General features: G+C 41.6%; 3 protein-coding genes across 5 annotated transcripts; 1 reads left to right on the top strand and 2 right to left on the bottom strand.

Moving 5' to 3' along the window:
- Positions 1–420: 420 nt before the first annotated feature.
- Positions 421–6,652, bottom strand: zbtb33 (zinc finger and BTB domain containing 33). 2 transcript variants are annotated; one of them, XM_027282720.1, is made up of 2 exons: positions 6,188–6,652; positions 421–4,515 (listed from the first exon to the last, which is right to left on the bottom strand). In XM_027282720.1, exons 1-2 carry the CDS (start codon positions 6,498–6,500, stop codon positions 2,642–2,644), a joined length of 2,187 nt encoding a protein of 728 aa, XP_027138521.1. In that variant the 5' UTR covers positions 6,501–6,652; the 3' UTR covers positions 421–2,641. The 2 variants fall into 2 exon arrangements, with proteins under 2 accessions (XP_027138521.1, XP_027138523.1); XM_027282722.1 differs by lacking the exon at positions 6,188–6,652 and adding an exon at positions 5,791–6,105.
- A 4,524-nt stretch (positions 6,653–11,176) lies between these two features.
- Positions 11,177–15,475, top strand: nkap (NFKB activating protein). Of its 2 annotated transcripts, none has more exons than XM_027284747.1 (8): positions 11,177–11,785; positions 12,367–12,447; positions 12,562–12,626; positions 12,716–12,805; positions 12,890–12,932; positions 13,018–13,218; positions 14,719–14,868; positions 14,991–15,475. In XM_027284747.1, exons 1-8 carry the CDS (start codon positions 11,361–11,363, stop codon positions 15,163–15,165), a joined length of 1,230 nt encoding a protein of 409 aa, XP_027140548.1. In that variant the 5' UTR covers positions 11,177–11,360; the 3' UTR covers positions 15,166–15,475. The 2 variants fall into 2 exon arrangements, with proteins under 2 accessions (XP_027140548.1, XP_027140547.1); XM_027284746.1 differs by having other exon boundaries at positions 12,713–12,805.
- Positions 15,476–16,391: 916 nt separating this feature from the next.
- ndufa1 (NADH:ubiquinone oxidoreductase subunit A1) lies at positions 16,392–18,171 on the bottom strand. Its single transcript, XM_027284742.1, has 3 exons — positions 17,915–18,171; positions 17,724–17,813; positions 16,392–16,552 (listed from the first exon to the last, which is right to left on the bottom strand). The coding sequence occupies exons 1-3, from the start codon at positions 18,014–18,016 to the stop codon at positions 16,532–16,534; spliced, it is 213 nt and encodes a 70-aa protein (XP_027140543.1). The 5' UTR covers positions 18,017–18,171; the 3' UTR covers positions 16,392–16,531.
- Positions 18,172–18,342: the final 171 nt, after the last annotated feature.

Below are 18,342 nucleotides of genomic sequence, written 5' to 3'. Positions count from 1 at the left end.
TATAATTTCAGAAACTTTATGAATACACAACCTCATCTCTGTTTCGCTTAATCTGCAAACATTAATGGACAGATAGTAAGTCTCACTGCTACTTCTGGAGTGTTCACTTTGCTGGCCACTTTATTAGGTACACCTGCACAATCTAATAATGTGATCCAATAAAACAGCTCTGTCATAATTTCTCCCTACACACAGATAATGTTCAGTTTTGGTTGGCACTGTCAGAGAGGTATTAATTTAACTATATGTTTATGATTGAGGTTGTAGTTTGCAGTGGTGTTTAACTGGACTGCAATGGATGGAGGTGGGTTAGATATTTTGGCCACAATTTGGGTCATAATATACAACACCAACAACCATTACAAGCTCATTAATAAACATAAAGCAGACAGTGTCAACAAAAACTGAAACATGGCGAGCTTTGTAAAAGTAGATTTTATTGCAGAGCTGTCACATCGGATGGTACAGGTGTATGCTCATGATTTTGAAAGAGAAAGTGAATTTCACGGTTTTAGTTGTGTTCATTTTGAAAGGCTAGAGAAGAAGAGGAGAGACAGATGTTTAAAAAGCTGATAGTGCAAGACAATTTAAGGTTAAAATTGTAAAAGAATAATTTATTTACCATCTGGGAACCTTCATCGCTAACTGACAGAACAGGGACAATTTGTACAATGCCAACATTAATCATTTTGTCTACTGCTATGATCCTAATAAATACATCTGAAACAGTAAAAAACAGGGATTAAAACAAATATACACTGTACATCACCAATCTGTTAATTTAAAAAAATGCATGATTTTATTGTATGATAGACTTCCATGTTAGCACTACGTTTTCACTCATACTGACCAATCACTACATTTTGACAGGAAACGGAAAAAAATGGAATGAAAAAAAAATAAAAGTTACAAAAAGACCCAACGCTAAGTGCTATGTGAACGGACTGAAATAGTCCCCAGTCTTTATCAGCACATGCAAAATCTCTACACTATGCTATGTAGCTTGTAGATTTTGGCATTAAAATAATATGTCATAGAAGAAATAACAATCAAATGTACAGGTGCGTTGAAATAAAACAGGTATTTAATGGACAGTAAATCAGAGCCACCCCACCCCCCAAAGCGCTGACAAATTGTATATCTTCCCTGCCACAATACCCAACACATGTGGGATCACCAACAATCATGAAAAAATATATTTCAGATTCAAATGAACATTCTCTTGAACAGAAATAAAATAAATCTCAAAGAAAAAACAGGAATGGTCAGTCCACAAAACTCCTCACTATTCATGATCGCTGCATTTAAAATGACACAACACAACCCCGTTTTATTTTAAAAATGGGACGCCATCCTGGTTAAACATAAAACCATCAGCTGAGGTTTCACATTCTTAAATAGGTAACCCCATTTCAATTTAATGAAATGAAGCTCAGTGGGCTGTTTAAAGTCATTAATGGATTCAGACGACATGGCCTGAGGTTAAAAACCAGAGCACCGTTCAAATGTCTTTGTGCTTCAGATCTTTGAGCTGAAATCCTTCGGCTGATACATGATTTGAGGCTGAAGACTAAAAAGCATGAATCTGAGCCTGGAACAACTAGAGGTTGACTCATACAGTGAAAGGTTGAACACACATGATTTTCACCTTTTATTACAGATTTTGTTTGTTGAAAGAAATTTATACTACCCATAGAAACTAAATGTCGTGAACCACTCCTGTTTTTATTAGGGATGGGCTTCCAAATTATCCAGTTTATCCAGATTGTTTGCCTCCAAGCTCATCAAACCCTTTTTATTGATGCCAACCTGTTTTTTACCAGACTGTGCAAATTGCAAAACAATAGCGTTGTGCATCTACAGTACTGGAAACTTGCAACAAAGAGAAGAAATGGCGGAGAGGAGAAAGAAAGATGCTAGTTGTGCCTTCTTCACAACGTGGATTACACTGTAATTTATTTGACACTCAACACACAAGTGCCACTGCTGAAGGGTAAATATCCAATGTTATAATAACATTAGTGCCAAAATAAAATTGAATGCTGTACAAATATTCTCTCATTTCATCTCCTTCAGTTGATGACACAGCATTCAGTGTGTCCAGACTCGGAGATGATAAAAAGGTTGTGTTGTCGCCTCCGTTTTTCCTCTGAATCAATAAAGAGAATCGATAAAGAATGGAAGCGATAATGGCACCTGTGTCGGTAAAAACTTGTTTGTAGTTATTTGAATTCCCATCCCTAGTTTTTAAATCATTGATTGCAATGATATGAAAGATCAAGGCTATTACACAAGCAGAGTAACATGAGTCAAGGTGTGGTCACATTATACACTACTGTCCTGTCACTAATCGCCCCGTCTCCCTTTCATGTGGACTGAAGCCGGCACGACGGACAGATTCAAGCAGTCGCTTCCTATTCTGTTGCAATCAAAAGAGTTCACCATGATCATCTCTGACATCATCATCGCGTTTAACACATTACACCTAAAAATGTTTGTTAAACTGAAAGGCTAACGTGACCGTACCTTACGCTAACACTATCAAGAATTACAGACGAATATTGTTGCCGTGGAACTGAAGAGGAAAAAAGGGGGTGGGGGCACCTAAAAGGCACAAGTAAATGGAGCAGCGGGTGCTTGCTCAGTATGTCTCTGGTATAACAAAGTCAAACTCTGTGGCTGCCTGTGGAGGAGTGTTCATGGTCGACTCCGGCCGGGTGTGACCGTCGGGAGGAATGTGAGCGTCGGGCTCGACAAAGATGTCATCCCAGTTCAACATCCTGGTCTGAGTGGAAGAGTGGACTTCTTCGCCGACGCTGGTTATGTGATGCACGCTGCCGTCCTCAGATATGACAGGGACGCCCGGTCCGCCTGTAGTCCACGAGTATGGCTTCATCTGCACCGATTTACACGGCAGCAGCCGGTACAAGTTGTTGTCGGCGTCGTCCTTCTCTTTCCTCCCACTGGGGTCCTGGTTGTGGGCTTGTTTGCAGTGGGTGGACAGTAGCTGGTAGTTAATGAACATTTCATTGCACAGCAAGCACTGGTACCTCCGCTCTCCTGTGTGGTGGATTTCGTGTTTAGTTCGGTACTCGGCCAGAGCAAAGACCTTGTTGCAGTAGCGACACGGGTACTTCTTTTCCCACGAGTGTGTGTTGAAGTGGCGGCGGAGACTTGTCAGGCAGACGTATGGTCGCTTGCAGACGATGCACACATAGAAAGTCTTTCCGTCCATGATCAGCTCGTAGTGATCCTCGAGCTCGGTTTTGGTCCTCTTCTTGTTGGGGCTGACCTTCGGTGACGTGGGTGTTTTATCCAGAGTTTTCAAAGGCGTTGCCATTAAAGACCTCTTCCCTTTATTGGCTTTAGAGCCGCCTTCACCTGGATCTTCCTTCACTGGGACAATATCATACGTATTTTCTCCGATATTGGCATACACTTTACATCCTGATGAAATTGAATCAATCTCTGTGGCTGTATTGAGCGTCACTGTCTTTTTTGCTGTTGTAGTTGATTTGGGAATGTTAGTCTTATTAGCCGCGCCGTCAGACACGTCCATGAGCCTTATTTTGAAATCCCCTTTTTGAGTCGAAGTCGAGACATGCTTCTTGTGGACTCCCATTAAATCGTTGTTTTCAGAGGACTGAGAGGCACTCGATGGCTCAGGTGTAAAACTGCTTGACCTGGCTGGAGTAGCGGGAGCGCTTCCTGAGGAAACTCTGGCAGGGGAAGACGAAGAGTTATTGGAGCTACTGTCCGGGCTGTGCAGAGGGCTGCTGTTTGGCAAACCGGGGTTTGGACAAGTGATGCTTGCGGGCTTTACAGCAGATGCTCTTATGGTGGTTTGGGTGTGTTTTTCAACAGCCTGATCTGACTTTTCACTTTGCTTTGACGCTACATTTTCGGAATCGGCTGAATCCAAATCAATGACTTCACCTCCGCTGGCTTTCTGTTTGGTCTGAGCGTCTGTTTGAGAGACAAACATCACATCACTGTCTGAATCCTCGTCGTTACCTGCAGATTTGCTCGTCTGATTGAACTCCTCCGCAGATATCGAGAAGGACTCTGTGATGATCGGCATCATCTCTGTGGACTCTGTGTCATTTTTGTTTTCAGACTCTTTAGACAAACCAGGCAGACCTTTAACTTGCGATAACGGTAACCCCAAGTTTGCAATGAACTTAACTCCCAGTATCTGTCCAGCATTTATGAGCTCCTCGAGCATGTCGGAGCGGACGCGGACAATCTTGGAGCTGTAAATGTAATTGAGAATCTCCTCAAAGATTTCGGCTCTGATGAAGTTTAACTCGATCACTTGTCCGGCGACGCTGAAGAGCTGGTGGAAATATGTACTCGAGGCAGACAGGACTGTTTTGTGAGCTCGGAACTTTTTGTCCTGTATGATGATGGTGACGTCACAAAATAATCCATGATTTCGCTGCTCGTTCATCGACTTCAGCACGGCTGCCGAGTACTGCGTGTCGGTCGCAGATATCAGCTTTAGACTTGGCATGACTGTGGAGAGAAGAATCAGAGGAAACAAGTCAGAAATGACACAAGAAAAGTCTACAGAGTTTTTTATTTTTTATTTACTGCACTGAGATCATTTTCTATTTGTATATTTTTACATTGTAGAACAATGCGTTCTTCCTTCCCTCATACTTTAAATCTATTTATAGACACCTGAAATTTAAATGTCTCTACCTCACGTCTGTATATCCAAGCTGTAGTTTGTGGTGCATTATACTAGGAGGTGTTCCTAATATAGCCTGCCCAATAAAATATTTTAATTATTTGTCTACACCCGGGGCAGCAGTAGCTCAGTCTATAGAGATCTGACTTGGGAACTGGTGGCCGGTTCAAGACCAGCATGGACCAAAGTATGGAGGGTTGACTGATGTCAGTTTACCTTATCGAACCCCAAACTGTGCTGCGTGTCTATGAGCCCTTTGAGTGCGTGTGTGTGTGGTTGTATCTCGGGCCTGTGCATGTAAAAAGTTGAGTACTGATCAATATAGTATCTATATTCTTCTACAAAAACAAAAGCATAGACTCAAATATGTATCTGTCTTTTGCTCTGCTGAAATTGACTTCTCTGTCAACCGCTGATGAATAAAGATCTAACAAGCTGACACTACCTCTACTTCCTACTACTCTACCTCAATGATATAAATAGCATTTCCTGTGTATCGCAGTTTGAAATGTAACAGCACCGCAGACAAACAGGCGCCAAAATGACCATGAAGCTCAAAGCCTCAATAAAAAAAAGCCTCCATAAAGACATAAAGTCCTCTGACAGGCTGTGACTGCACCACGTTAATAAAGCTGCTGAAACTACAAACTAACTACCTGTTTGTAGTTCTTGAAGACAGAGACAGTGTGAGCTTCAGTGTTCATGCTAACTATCTTGGTAAAGCAACAACAACAAAAAAACAAAACAACAACGTTCCCTTAACGTTACCTCAACGTTAGCTAAACGTTAGTTTGCCAAAGTTACAGTAACCAGCTTGAATTTGTGTCTTTCGTGACACCTCACAGGCGGACAGCTACACTTATTGAACTTTAACGCTGACACACGCGTGTGTTAGTGCTCCTGCGTGTGTGTTTACACACAGATGTGTCTGTAGCTGCTAACAAAGGTACGGCTCCTCTCTTCCTCTTCGCGGCCTACTCTTTAGCAGCTCATTAGCATGCCAGCTTCAAACACAACAACAACACCACAATGCTGCTACAGAAAAATGTCCCCGCGTTAAAAAATAAAATAAAACACGTAAGTTGGATCGTGTTTACCTGCAACCCCGGTGTTTGCTGCCAGGACTGAGCAGGACTGCCGCCACGGGCTGTGAGTTAGCTGGCGTGCAGACAATGGCTGAGTGCAGCGGCTTCCCCTGCCAGGCGCCGCAGCCTCATTGATTGAGCGGCCACCAGGAGTCGCCGTCGTGTTGTGGGTTAAAAACTACAAAACTAAAACACCCCACAGCTTTGGGTGTCTTGTGATTAAAAAGCAGCTTTATTTAACCACCATATAAACGTCAACGAAACAGCGCGTGGACGTTATTTCAGGTGTAATTTACTTTTTTCACGCCACGGCGGGATTAGTGCACGATAACTACCGGTTCAGTACCTTCAAAATAAAAGCACAGACTGTGAATTAAAATAATAAAAAATACAATAAATAGAGATGTACCTGTGGTGATCTGGGCAGGTTTGGGTTCTTCTTTCAACTCGGGCTCTCCTGTACTCCCTTTGTTGTAGTTAAAGTCTGCATGAAGCCGATTGGACACCACCTTCCTCTCCTCTTCTTTATATTTACTATACTGCTCCGCGTGTTTAATGGTGTAATGTCTCTTCATGTTGAACACCCTATACAGCACTTTCTGCCTGCAGATGAGGCACGTCGCGGTCGTGTTCAACTCTGTGAAAAATAACTCCTTTGCAAGCAACTCCTCGACTTTCTTGGTCACCGGGTACATTTTCAGATTAAAAGCAGAAGAAGACATCCCTGAGCTGTGGCGCGTCTCTGTCGCTACAAAGACATAAAAAATACCGTGTGTTACTTTATAGAGAGCACTGATGTTGTTGCAGAGCACAAAGCATGCCACGCTGCTGTATCGATGTGTTGTTGGTCGGTTAAAAGTCCACACCCACCAGGATCAGGAGTTCCGGTGAGAGCGCCGAGCTGTGAAAGCGGAAGTTTCTTTTTTACATTGCAATGAACACACTTCACAAAACTTCATACAACAACCTCTATAGATAGATAGATAGATAGATAGATAGATAGATAGATAGATAGATAGATAGATAGATAGATAATAAATGAAATCAGAGAAAACATATTCAAAGTACCCCCAACATTGCAAGTAGATTCTCCATACAAACATGAAGTCTGACATGTAATACAGTATCTTTGATTTTGAAAACATCAACAAATAAATCTACTTTAATCTAGTTATCTTTTTATTGTATCTATTTGAGTGTGCCTGAAAGCGCACGCTATATGTTATCCACCGCGCTTATTCTTCTTCAACTTATTATTTTTACGCCGTTTTTTTGGCTTGCATTTCCTCCCAGAGTTTTTGTCGCACACACACAAAATGGGTATCAAAACGTGCGACTTGGCCTGTGATCGGTGTGCTGTGACTTTTCTAAGAGTTTCGGCAAACGGTTTTGCCAAAAATCGCCAAAAACCACACCAAAAAAATGAATAGGTGTGTATTGCGAGAATGTTCGAGAGCTAGAGTGAGTGATGTCATCGCTAGAGTGGAGAGGAGAGACAACGATCAGTGAAAAAATAAAACGTATTTGACTACCGTGGCCTCAAATGCCCCACTACAGACACAATTTATAGCTAGAAACGTAGGTAAGTTTGTCGTCTCACTCACATTCGCCTGCTAAAGCTGTCAGATATATAGTTTTGGCAGGAGATGCAAAGATGCGGCAACAACACCCATCGACAGCCTTATAGACTGCCATGTTAAAAAGGCGGGAAATTTTCTGGAGGAAAGCAGAAGTAATGTTTCTCTGAATTGCTCTCAAGGGCACATTTCTTCACTTTATCAACACAAAATGCCTATGTAGACGATCAGGAAGGGCTCAGCCTGCTCAATGTTAAGCCGATTTAATGATTGGAAATACGGTTTGGCCAGAAATTCTTCCGTTCGAGGGATGGTCTCAGCATTTTCTCTCTCTCTCTGTCAGCATTCCCAACTTACCAGCTCTGAGAAACTTATTTGTTAAAAATGTTTTTGTTGTTTATTTTTTAGATGCCTGTTTCTAGATGCCTTGTCTTATGTCTTGCGAATAAAAACCTTAAGAAGCAATTCCTGTTTGTGGTCTGCATTGTGGGTTCACTGTTCTGCCAAAGCTCAAGAGGATGGACCAATACAAGTGCTGTGATGTTGTGGCTGGTGGAATTTAGTCTTTACAGTCATGTTGAAAACATGTCCTTTCTTTAGTAAGAGTTTTTCATGAAGGGGCTTTTAGTGTAACCAGATCAACAGTGATGGTGCTTTACTTGGTTATGGTATTGTGTGATATGTTTGACTTCTATGAGTGTTCTATGGCATTCAGATGAAACCTGTACTTTCACCTCAGCAGTTCTAATGTAGATACGAGCCTTTGCTTGGGTGTAGTGTATAGGATTCACATTTCATTGTGTATTGATAAGTTGGAAGACAAAACGGATTAGCTAAATCACTTCCGTGTTACCACGGAAAATACAACAACGAACTGCACTGAAAAAACTGATTCTGAGCATTTGTAAATATAACAAATAAAAATCTTTGAAGTCAACAATAAAAATCTCTTGAAATTAATATGCATTTGTTCAAAATACAATAAATTGTGTGTTTTTTCATTTACAAGCATTATTTAGTTATCCCAGTCGATCTTCTCAAGTACAAACATTCAACAAACAATAACTTTGTTTCATTTACGTTGTTTTGTAATCCAGCCAACTGACACCTGCATTCTGGTTACATCCTGCATGAAAATAGCAGAGTGCCACATTTCCAGAGGCTGAGCTTATAGATGAGTTGACTGAACTGACTGAAAAAGGACACAGGGTGTCACTCCCTGTACAGATTGTAAAGCCCTCCGAGGCAAATGTATTTTGTGACTTTGGGCTATACAAATAAAATTTGATTTGATTTGAACTTTAAAGCAAGAGTAAAGTTTGCCAAGTAGGTGGTTAGATTAGATATTACTGTTTTTTCAGTTTTCATAATGTTGTAGGCTATGGTATTTTTCCGTGTTCTGGCTCAAAACACCAGCCAACAGGACGGCCAGAAATAAGACGGTGCCAGCTTGTTGGGATGCTAGTTTCTAGTTTTCATAACTTTGTAGAGCCTTTTCATTGAATTTGAAGATGAACGTTAGCAAGTGGCTTTTTTCAAGGCCTCGTGTGTGACGTTAACTTGCAAGTTAAGTGGATACAAAACAGATTATTCTAGTGTAATTTAAAGTTAACATAAGTAGTAAAACCACACTCCTGACCATGAAACTGAATATTAAAATCTACCGAAGAGAAGTTGTGATGAGAGGCCTCACTCTCTACCTTGGTGAAAACACTGAAGAGTTGATCAAGGACTACCAGGTAAAGAAAATATAACTTTTCAAAGCCCTGTCAATATGAGACAAGTTTGTGCAAAAATAGCTGTTTTCTGATGATAATGTGACATGGTTTTTTAGTAGATTTTTAATAATGGGTCTATGTAGAAATTAATGGGATTTGATTAGATTCATTTAATTGTATCAGAATGCCTTACACGTGAAGGACACAAAGTACAATCAAGGATAAAAAAAAAACACTAGGTGCTGTAGACCCACTGACTGCTGGATTGAGGAACGCCATTTGGCAGGCATTGGGCCTACAGCCGGGTTGACGGAGGAGACCTTTGGTTTTCCAGGGCAAGGGGCTGCTTGAAATCCCATGGTATTGTAGGCCCACTGACTGCTGGATCGACAAAATAATTACGGAGAATGGGACTGCCGGACAACCGAAGGTACTAGAGCCCCACTGACTGCCAGATCGACATAGGGGACAGGGCCACCGGACAACCACAGGTTATAGAATAAAAAACAAACAAGCAAAATTAGTAAAACATATCCACGTTCAACTCTGAAATGAGAGAAATTTAAACAGAAACAGAGCTTCTGACCCTATCTCGAAGGCTGAGCCCGGCCATGCAGCGAGATAAACTAATTTCAGCCGCTTGTATCTGCCACGTCATTCTTTCGGTCACTAAGTGTGGGGTTGGAACGTAGATGGACTGGAAAATCGAGAGCCTCGCCTTCTGGCTTAGCTCCCTCTTCCCCCCACGCTCCATTTTCCCCCCACTTGTGAACAAGACCCCGAGATACTTGAACTCCCTTGCTTGGGGCAGTAAGTCGCTCCCATACTGGAGAGAGCATTCCACCGTTAATTACACAGACTTATTGTTGACAATCAATAACTTACATCTGGTCCAACAACCTAAACTAATAAAGAGAAACACAACAAACAGAATTAGTAAGACATATCCACGTTCAACTCTGAAATGAGAGAAATTTAAACAGAATTTGGTTAATGTTGTCAAACAATATCTGAGGTTTGACTTGAGAACCTAACCTAACTTGACAATCTGTTACTTACCAGATTACTGTTACTTACCAGTCTCCCCAGACCTAACCTCATTGAGAAAAAACACCTCAAATAAACAGTTAGTGAAACAAAGTCACTTTCAACTATCCATCTGGCAGAAGCCAGCAGGCAGAAGCCGAGCGGCGGCCATTTTAGCAGTTTTGGCACTTAATTTGAACTTGTCTGTCTAAAATGACAGACAGAGACGCTATTTGTTAACATTAGCGACCAATGCTAAAATTAGTGCTAATTAACATTAGCCACTAGGAATTAAATACATGCTAATGCTAACATGCTAATGCTAACATGCTAATGCTAACCCCTTACGCGCTAGCTGCTCCTGTGTCTAAATAAACATGTTAATAATGACTATTTGAGGTGTGTTTTTTGAATACAGACCCAACAGCCCACTCGTCACTCTCAAAATTTCTGCAGGAATTTTCTCGTACTGAATTTGCTGAGCAGTGTCAGTAATAATGTATGGGGGCGACGGGGCCAGAGTCAGGCACACTCAAAATTTCTTTAGAAATTTTATAGTTATCTTTTAATGTACACCCTGCGTGTTTAGTGGTGTGATGCTTATCCAATATGGTGAAAAACTATATACCTCTATGTTTTATTAGATTACTCTCATAATAACACTCTGTCTATAAAGTACAAGAACAGATTCATGGAAATACATAAAACATTCAGCAAACACACGGTAAAGTTTTAATACAGTTTTAAAGAATAAAACAGCATAAAATGTGACAAATTAAAGAGTACAGTTGGCCTCCTTCTTTCACAGACAGTTTATATAGAAAATATATCATATGATATACATATAGATTGTCGACCTGGCACAGTAAATGGCAACGTTTTGATATATGTATATGTTTCCAAATGTGAAATTAAATAGTCAGTAACAACTATTAACAGTGAATTTATACAATATAAAAATAGTTCCGATATCCTGTGTTTAAAAGGTTGCAGCACCACAGAATTGATTAAAGTTATTAAAAAGGTTATTCTTATATACATGTATTTATATACACGCGGAACTATGTTCATTACAGGCTCAGGGAGGCCGGAATGTATTTGTGGAGGGGTACACTGAGACTTCCTGTTATTGGACGCTGTGGTTGCGCACTAACGAAGAAGAAGTTTGATCGTCACCTTTGTTAATTAATCTAATAATCTTCACCACACAGAAGCTGTTTGGTTCGCCGTAGCTCAGGTGTGTCTGTCGCCGACAGCAGGTATGCCTCTGTCGGATCGCGTGAGCTCCGACGGCGGCGCGGAGCCTCGCAGTCCTCGCGCCCGGAGACCACGCACTCGTTCCCGCAGCCGCAACCGACACGACAGCCGCGAGCGGAGCCTGTCTCCGGACAGCTTCGGGCCCAAACTCCCGAAGCCCCGAAACAGAGAGAGGGAGCGGGAGGAACGGGAGCGCCGCTTCCGAGAGGCCAAAAACCTCCGACGGATCCGCATAGGAAGCCGGTCCAGGTCTCGGTCCAGGTCCCGGTCCAGGGAGCGACACAACAACAACAGCAGCAACAACAGCCACAACCACTGGTCCGAGCCGCGGGACGCTCCTGGGAAACACGGAGGCTTCAAGGATGATTACTACTACGAGCAGCAGAGAGACGACGCTCAGAGGCAGAGACAGGAGGCGTTCATTGCCAGGTAATAATCCATGATCATAGCAATTAATCCATGATCATATCAATTAATCCTTTCTGAATATACTTTGTATTTCTACTGATTAGACGTAAATATCCTGCGGATCAGTCCTTGTTTCTTAAAGTCTTCCAGACAGGAAGGCAGACTACATAAGAAAGAAAAGTTAAATATAAACTCTACAAAGATTATACAAAGATCTACTAGATTAAATCCGGATATTGATAAAGTAAGCAAGTCACTTTGGATAAAAGATGACTAAATGTAAGTGTGTGGATATTGGGGCACAGATTTTTGTTCTGAACACAACTCTTCATTTCAGCATCTTTCATTTGATCTCCACGAACACTCTGAAACGATGGAAATCATTGAGTCTTCTGCAGGTCGTGATGAATATAAGACTGATTTAGTTCCAGATGTGAAGTATGAATGGAGTGACACTTTAAATCCATTAAAAAAAATGCACAAAGTGATTTTCTGAAACTGTAACTGTCTGTTCTCCTCAAAAATAACCAGCGTCACAGTGTGAATTGATTGATTTTGTGCTCTTGTGCAGTGATGTTAACGTATCCATTTTTCTGTTACAGGCGTCTGCAGGAGAGGGAGAGGATCGGTGAGCTGGGTTGTCCTGAAGTTTGGGGATATTCACCAAGAGTGAAAGAGCCAGAGTAAGTGAAGACTCTCTCCTCCTGTACTGCACTGACAGGGGATGATAGATATAGATCACGTCTTTGTGTGTATCGGTGCAGAAAGTGTAAATTTCTTTCTTTTATCTCCGACAGCTCTGATGAATTCACGCCAGTGGAGGAAGACGAGAAAAACAGCAGTTCAGAATCGAGTTCAGAAGGTAGGCACGCTCAGTGTGTGAACACGAGCAAGTGATATTTTATGTTGTTTGAATCTACAAAGAAATCTGAAATCTGATGTTCACAGAAGAGAAGAAGAAGAAAAAGAAGAAGAAGAAATCCAAGAAGAAAAAGAACAAAAAGCACTCAGAGGACAGCGAGCTGGAGTCCGATTCAGACGGTACGACGTGATACATTTAGGAGAGCTTGACGAAGTGTTCTCCGTGACTTTTCTGTGCTGATTTGTCGTGTTTTCTTCCTCCAGAAGAAGAAATAAAGAAGAAAAAGAAGAAGAAGAAGAGCAAAAAGTAAGTCCTCCCGTGCAGCTTGAAGGCAGCTTCACTCACACGCAGAAAGTTTTTAATTTACCAAACATCACACGTTCCCTAACAGATCCAAGAAATCCAAGAAGAAGAAGGCGAAGAAGAGCCGTAAGGAGTCGAGCAACTCCAGCAGTGAGGAGTCCGAGGAGGAAGAGGAGGAGGAGGAGGATCCCAACGGGGTGATGTGGGTGGAGAAGACATGCATGGATGAACACGTGGTCGGCCCCGAAGCGCCGCTCACGCACATGTCCCAGGACGACAGACCTTTGGAGTGAGTTTGTTCATGATGATGTTCGCATTTGTCTCAAAGCTCTGCTGCACAGCCTCGCAGAGATGCTAACGAGGTGTTGGGTCTCAGTCAAAAAGAAAGTTGTGTTGATCAGAAGATTGTTTCCAACTTGTCAGATTATTAAATCCAAATTAGGTCAAATGGTATTTTTCCTCAGGGGGAAAGAATAACACGCAGAATTCATCAAAGTTGGCAGCAGATAGAGCTTTTATTATCTTGAGAGACAAAACGAAGCCCGAGTCATGATGGTAAAGACTGACTTCACTGACTCCGGGCTCTTCCTTATATACTCTTATGCAAACTTTCTCTATGATATAATGGTGTAATTTTCCACACATACGGACTTCTTAGGGACTTTCAAGGCCGACCCAAATTCTGGGGATCTTCCACTCTTCCACGGTGTCTTATCTTGCACCTGCTGACCTTGGCCCAAAGGATTATATTTCACCTTGATTATATTTAACCTGAAACGGGATTCCAGTGATTAACTATGTTTCCAGTTACCAGGGTCTACATTATATCAACTTAAATGTTTCAGAACATGCATAGTACTCCAGTTTTTACGTTTGTTATATACTTGTTACTCAAACCACAACATTAAGAAAACAGAAAAACAGTCAAGCACTCAGTCAGTTAAGCAGCATTCATAAAGTTTTATACTACAAAGGCTTAGAAATTCAGTCGCCCCGACGAGACATTTTAAAACTTCCATTGGATGGACATTTTTGACCAATTGACATGCTGTATTTTTCCCCACATTTATTGGACAATTGAGGTGGACAGGAAAGGATATGCAACTGTCATCTTTGCGATCAAGTGGCATGTATGATAAGATAGATTTTATTGATCCCACGCTGGTGAAATCCACTTGTTGCAGCAGCTCGCAATATAAAAGGTGGATAAGAAGAAGAGTATTCATAAATAAGGGGTGCCCTGGTTGCACCCCAGTCTCCTGTCTGTCTTCAGCTGTCCGCATTGAAAGTTGAAAGCCATCCGGAGTTAGAGAATAACGCTAACAGCTCTTCTCAGGTGTAAACAAGGGAGTCGTGGCTTTTTTTGAATGGGTCACCTGATGTATCATTATGAGTAGGCCGTATAGCAGAAAAAAGGCTCATCTCCGTAGTTCCACATCCATATTTGCACACAAAACAGATGGTGATTGAAAAACCCAGAAAAAAAGTACAAAAATACTCTAAACACACAAAAATGTTCAGAGCTCCTGTAACTCGCTGCCAACCATGCTGCACCATGACAACAAAGCTGTACAGGCTGTAACCATTAGGCTACCAAGGTTTTCCTGTAGGCCAAACAATTAATCAACAAAATGAAAATAATCACGAGTTGCAGACATAGAAGTTGGTTTTATGATATCGCCAGCAGTAAAAAGAGATCTCGTATTGACAGAACATATAATCTTTTATTTTGCCTTTATGGCCGTTTGAAGTAAAATGTTTCTTACTTGTTCCTTTTCTCTTCTTCCAGTTTCGGTCATGCACTGTTGCCAGGTGAAGGTGCTGCGATGGCGGAGTACGTGAAGGCGGGCAAACGTATCCCGAGAAGAGGTGAAATCGGCCTGACGAGCGACGAGATCGCAAACTTTGAAAAGTCTGGCTACGTGATGAGCGGCAGCAGGTACGTGATGTTTGATTTGTTCTGTAGCAACTCAGTAATCACTGATGTCAGTATGATGCATTCAATATTGTGACCAAGATATTGCACCAACGCGCTGATAAATTTTAAATGTAACCCTGCAGACATCGTCGTATGGAGGCCGTGCGTCTGAGAAAGGAAAACCAGATCTACAGTGCGGATGAAAAGAGAGCTCTGGCGTCCTTCAACCAGGAGGAGAGGAGGAAGAGAGAGAGCAAGATCCTGTCGAGCTTCAGAGAGATGGTGTACAGGAAAACCAAAGGCAAGGAGGAGAAGTGAGCGACATGTTCTACAAGATTCACTCAGACATACATTATTTTTCTGTCTTGTGACTTGATGTATTCATGTTTTTGTTTTCTTAGAGGATAGCGACATTGTTTTAAAGGACTGTACAGTGTTGGAGGGAGGATTTTAATCGTAAAGAAATGTCTGTAAATGAGTGTGAAAGCGCTCAGCTGTATCATATTCTCCATCCTGTCTACTCACAGGAACAAGTGTTTCCTTTCAGTTGTTCAATCTCATTTTTTTCCTGTACATTTTTACAAATAATCCTGATCAAAACGGTAAATAAATTTTCATTATAATGTTGTCATGTGATTTTTTTTTCAATTCTTGTTTTGTGAATTATTTTATGATTGTGCATGTTCACTTGAGTTGCTACAGTAAATCTTAATCATTAGGAGAGTAGTAAATAATAAAAAGTTCTTTATCCTGTTTCAGTCAATTTATTAGTATTTTATTATAATTGGTTTATGTTTGTACACCACTGATATTTTGGATAGGACAGTATTTTTTACAGAGGTGTGTCCTGTAAGCGACTGGGTAAATGGAGTTATTTATATAGTGCCTTTCTGGTCTACCAATCATTGCCACCATGTCACATTCACCCATTAAATACAGCACGTCCTCTCCAAAGTGTCACAGCCATCGGCAGCAATTTGGGATTCAGTATCTTGCTCAAGGACTGGGGCATAAGGGAATCCTTAATAACTGCACGATCCGCTCTACCATCTGAGCCATAGTCGTCCCAGTGTAGACATGATGGCCAATATTGTTTTATTTTATTCAATCACATATATGTCACAATATCTTCTCAAAGTTTTGAGGTGACATCTTTTAATCGTCTTGTTGCCTGACCAACAATATTCATCTGACATGATATAAAACAAGAGAAAATTCTCATATTTAAGAAGCTGGAGCCAGAAACTTAACTCAAAATAGTTAGTGATTAATTTACAACCAGTCTGATAACTCGATTCTTTAGCTCTAACAGCTCTTAAATTAATTTAAAGATTTTTCAGTCGAGATGGAGCATTTTGACCAAGAGGAAGCATTTAAGATGTCACACCATGACAACCATTATCCCAGATGATGACTAGCGTCACTACAGATGTTGATGTATTCCTCAGGTACAGCACTGGATTATCAGATGAACATGTGGAAAACATATAAACGTGTAAGCATCTCTTGATGTTGTTTTTGAATGTACACATGAGCCAAGAAGATTTCCAGTGTGGAACAGTTTAATGGATAACAGGGAACAGTGTCTTAAAAGACTGAAAAAACAAACGGCTGAATGTTAAATATAATCTTTTGATGTACAACAAAGAACTTTCTTCTCATCTTGGTCTTGGTTTCCTTGTCATCAGTGGATGTTCTCGAGTCCCTATTGGGGTGAAAAAAGAAAACATTATCAGTACTTCTTTCTCGTGATTACAAAGTTTGAACTGAGCATTAAACATATTTATGGCATCTTTCTGCCGTCCAGACAGCTTTTGGACTTCATGTTAATTCTAGCACAGCTCTGTCCAACAGAGGTACAATTAGATATTCAGATATTAAAAACACCTGTGTAGATGTCCAGGCCAGGATATGATAGGAAGATAATTAAACAACAAGTAGATTTTCATTATTGTATAACAATAAGAATCGTTTATTTTTTGTGGCACCACGGTTCTGTGTGGGGTTTCTCCAGGTACTCCGGCTTCCTGCCAGGGTCAACTCAGGTGTTTTCAATGATACTAATTAAGGTTCAGTTCCATTTATTGACTTTCCAGTGAGTCAACATGAACCACAGCAGCACCCTGACTCTGTTTGGCAACTCTTAGCAGGGTTGTTGTGTCTCTCACCATCGGACACAAATCAAATAAACTTCTTCGTGTCACTATTTTGCGGTGTAAGTTGCGAGTCAGACTCAGATTTAGAAGCTGGTACATGAAATAAACAAAGTGAGAACACGCACACACAGGCAGATTATCAGAGTTTAGTCCATGAATCCACCTGGACAGTCTCTGCTTCAGAGACATTTCAGGCTGTCTGTGGAGGTTTGACAGATCTGAGTGTCTGATTGGCTTGCGGAGCGTGACATGGGGCTCAGTTTTTCCCAAAGTTGGATGTGGCTCAACTTCTCTCCCGCACGCCGTTGTGTGTTTTTTTTGCGGCAACCCCTGCTTTGCAGACTGCCGGTGCGGAAACGACCTCCGCCTGATCCTGTCTGAACTCCTGCTTACATCCACAGATGCTGCGGGTCCACTTCCACTGTGTCCACCATGTTTCTACAGTAGCCCAGGACGGACAAACTAAAACACTGACTGCAGATTTGGCTTCTCATTCACTTTAGGAAGGGTGAGGCTAGGGGATGCAATCAGCAACTACACCACTAGATTTCACTAACACAGTGCTCCTTTAACGAAACTAATAAACAAAATGTATCTAAAGTCTTTGGATGGATGGGTCACAGTGAGTGTTGCATGTCTTTTCAGAGAGTTTGCACATCACGTTGATGTGTTAATGATCATGTTAAACAACCTGCACCACTGTTGACTGTGGACACTCACCTTGGACTCAAAGTGCTGTCCTGTTCCTGACACCCGCTTGTCTCTCTGGATCAGGTACCACTGATACGGGACCCGAGCGGTCCTCTTCTCCTACAGGGCAAAGACAGAGTCTTTAATCTGGCAGATTACAACAACAACAACACGGACAGTCTGCGTGTGTCACGGCTCAGCCGCGTTAGCGTCCTGCTCACCTTCCCGTTGTTGGTGAACTTGTGGATCTGCGCGGTGGCGATGCCGGGAAGCATCAGACACACGGTCATGACGGCGAAGCCGGGCAGGATTTCATACCACATGGCGACAACTGTCAGGCGACAGGGAGCAACTTTGTTGACCAACCAAGTTGCCCTAAGACTACCCCACGACCGTTTATTTTGCTAACAAGCTAACAAAATGTCGAACCTCACAACGACCTATGTCCTGCTACCGGAACAAGAATAATACGTCCTGTCAGAGACTTTCAAAATAAAAGCGCCAGCTCTACAAAAGGCAGTCCTTAGAAAGTCCTCTTTTTTTGTATCAACAACTAGATTTATTTTATGCCATTCAATGGTTCGTTAACATCACGAGAAGCTATTTCTGTTGCCATATTTGTGAATAATTTTACTGAAAGGATTGTTTC

This window comes from Larimichthys crocea, chromosome I (assembly GCF_000972845.2).
Source record: "Larimichthys crocea isolate SSNF chromosome I, L_crocea_2.0, whole genome shotgun sequence".
Classification (NCBI taxonomy): Eukaryota; Metazoa; Chordata; class Actinopteri; family Sciaenidae; genus Larimichthys; species Larimichthys crocea.
This window is presented reverse-complemented; position numbering and strand designations above follow the sequence as displayed.

Bases quoted from the DNA above. Each gene is read 5' to 3' on its own strand.
- zbtb33 (XM_027282720.1), bottom strand. From the start codon at position 6,500: ATGTCTTCTTCTGCTTTTAATCTGAAAATGTACCCGGTGACCAAGAAA. The intron at 4,516-6,187 runs GTACATCTCTAT...TTCTCTCCACAG, and splicing joins ACCTGCCCAGATCACCACAG to TCATGCCAAGTCTAAAGCTG.
- nkap (XM_027284746.1), top strand. From the start codon at position 11,361: ATGCCTCTGTCGGATCGCGTGAGCTCCGACGGCGGCGCGGAGCCTCGC. The intron at 12,448-12,561 runs GTAAGTGAAGAC...TATCTCCGACAG, and splicing joins CCAAGAGTGAAAGAGCCAGA to CTCTGATGAATTCACGCCAG. The intron at 12,806-12,889 runs GTACGACGTGAT...TTCTTCCTCCAG, and splicing joins GCTGGAGTCCGATTCAGACG to AAGAAGAAATAAAGAAGAAA.
- ndufa1 (XM_027284742.1), bottom strand. From the start codon at position 18,016: ATGTGGTATGAAATCCTGCCCGGCTTCGCCGTCATGACCGTGTGTCTG. The intron at 17,814-17,914 runs GTGAGCAGGACG...TTTGCCCTGTAG, and splicing joins AGTTCACCAACAACGGGAAG to GAGAAGAGGACCGCTCGGGT. The intron at 16,553-17,723 runs GTGAGTGTCCAC...TCACCCCAATAG, and splicing joins GACAGCACTTTGAGTCCAAG to GGACTCGAGAACATCCACTG.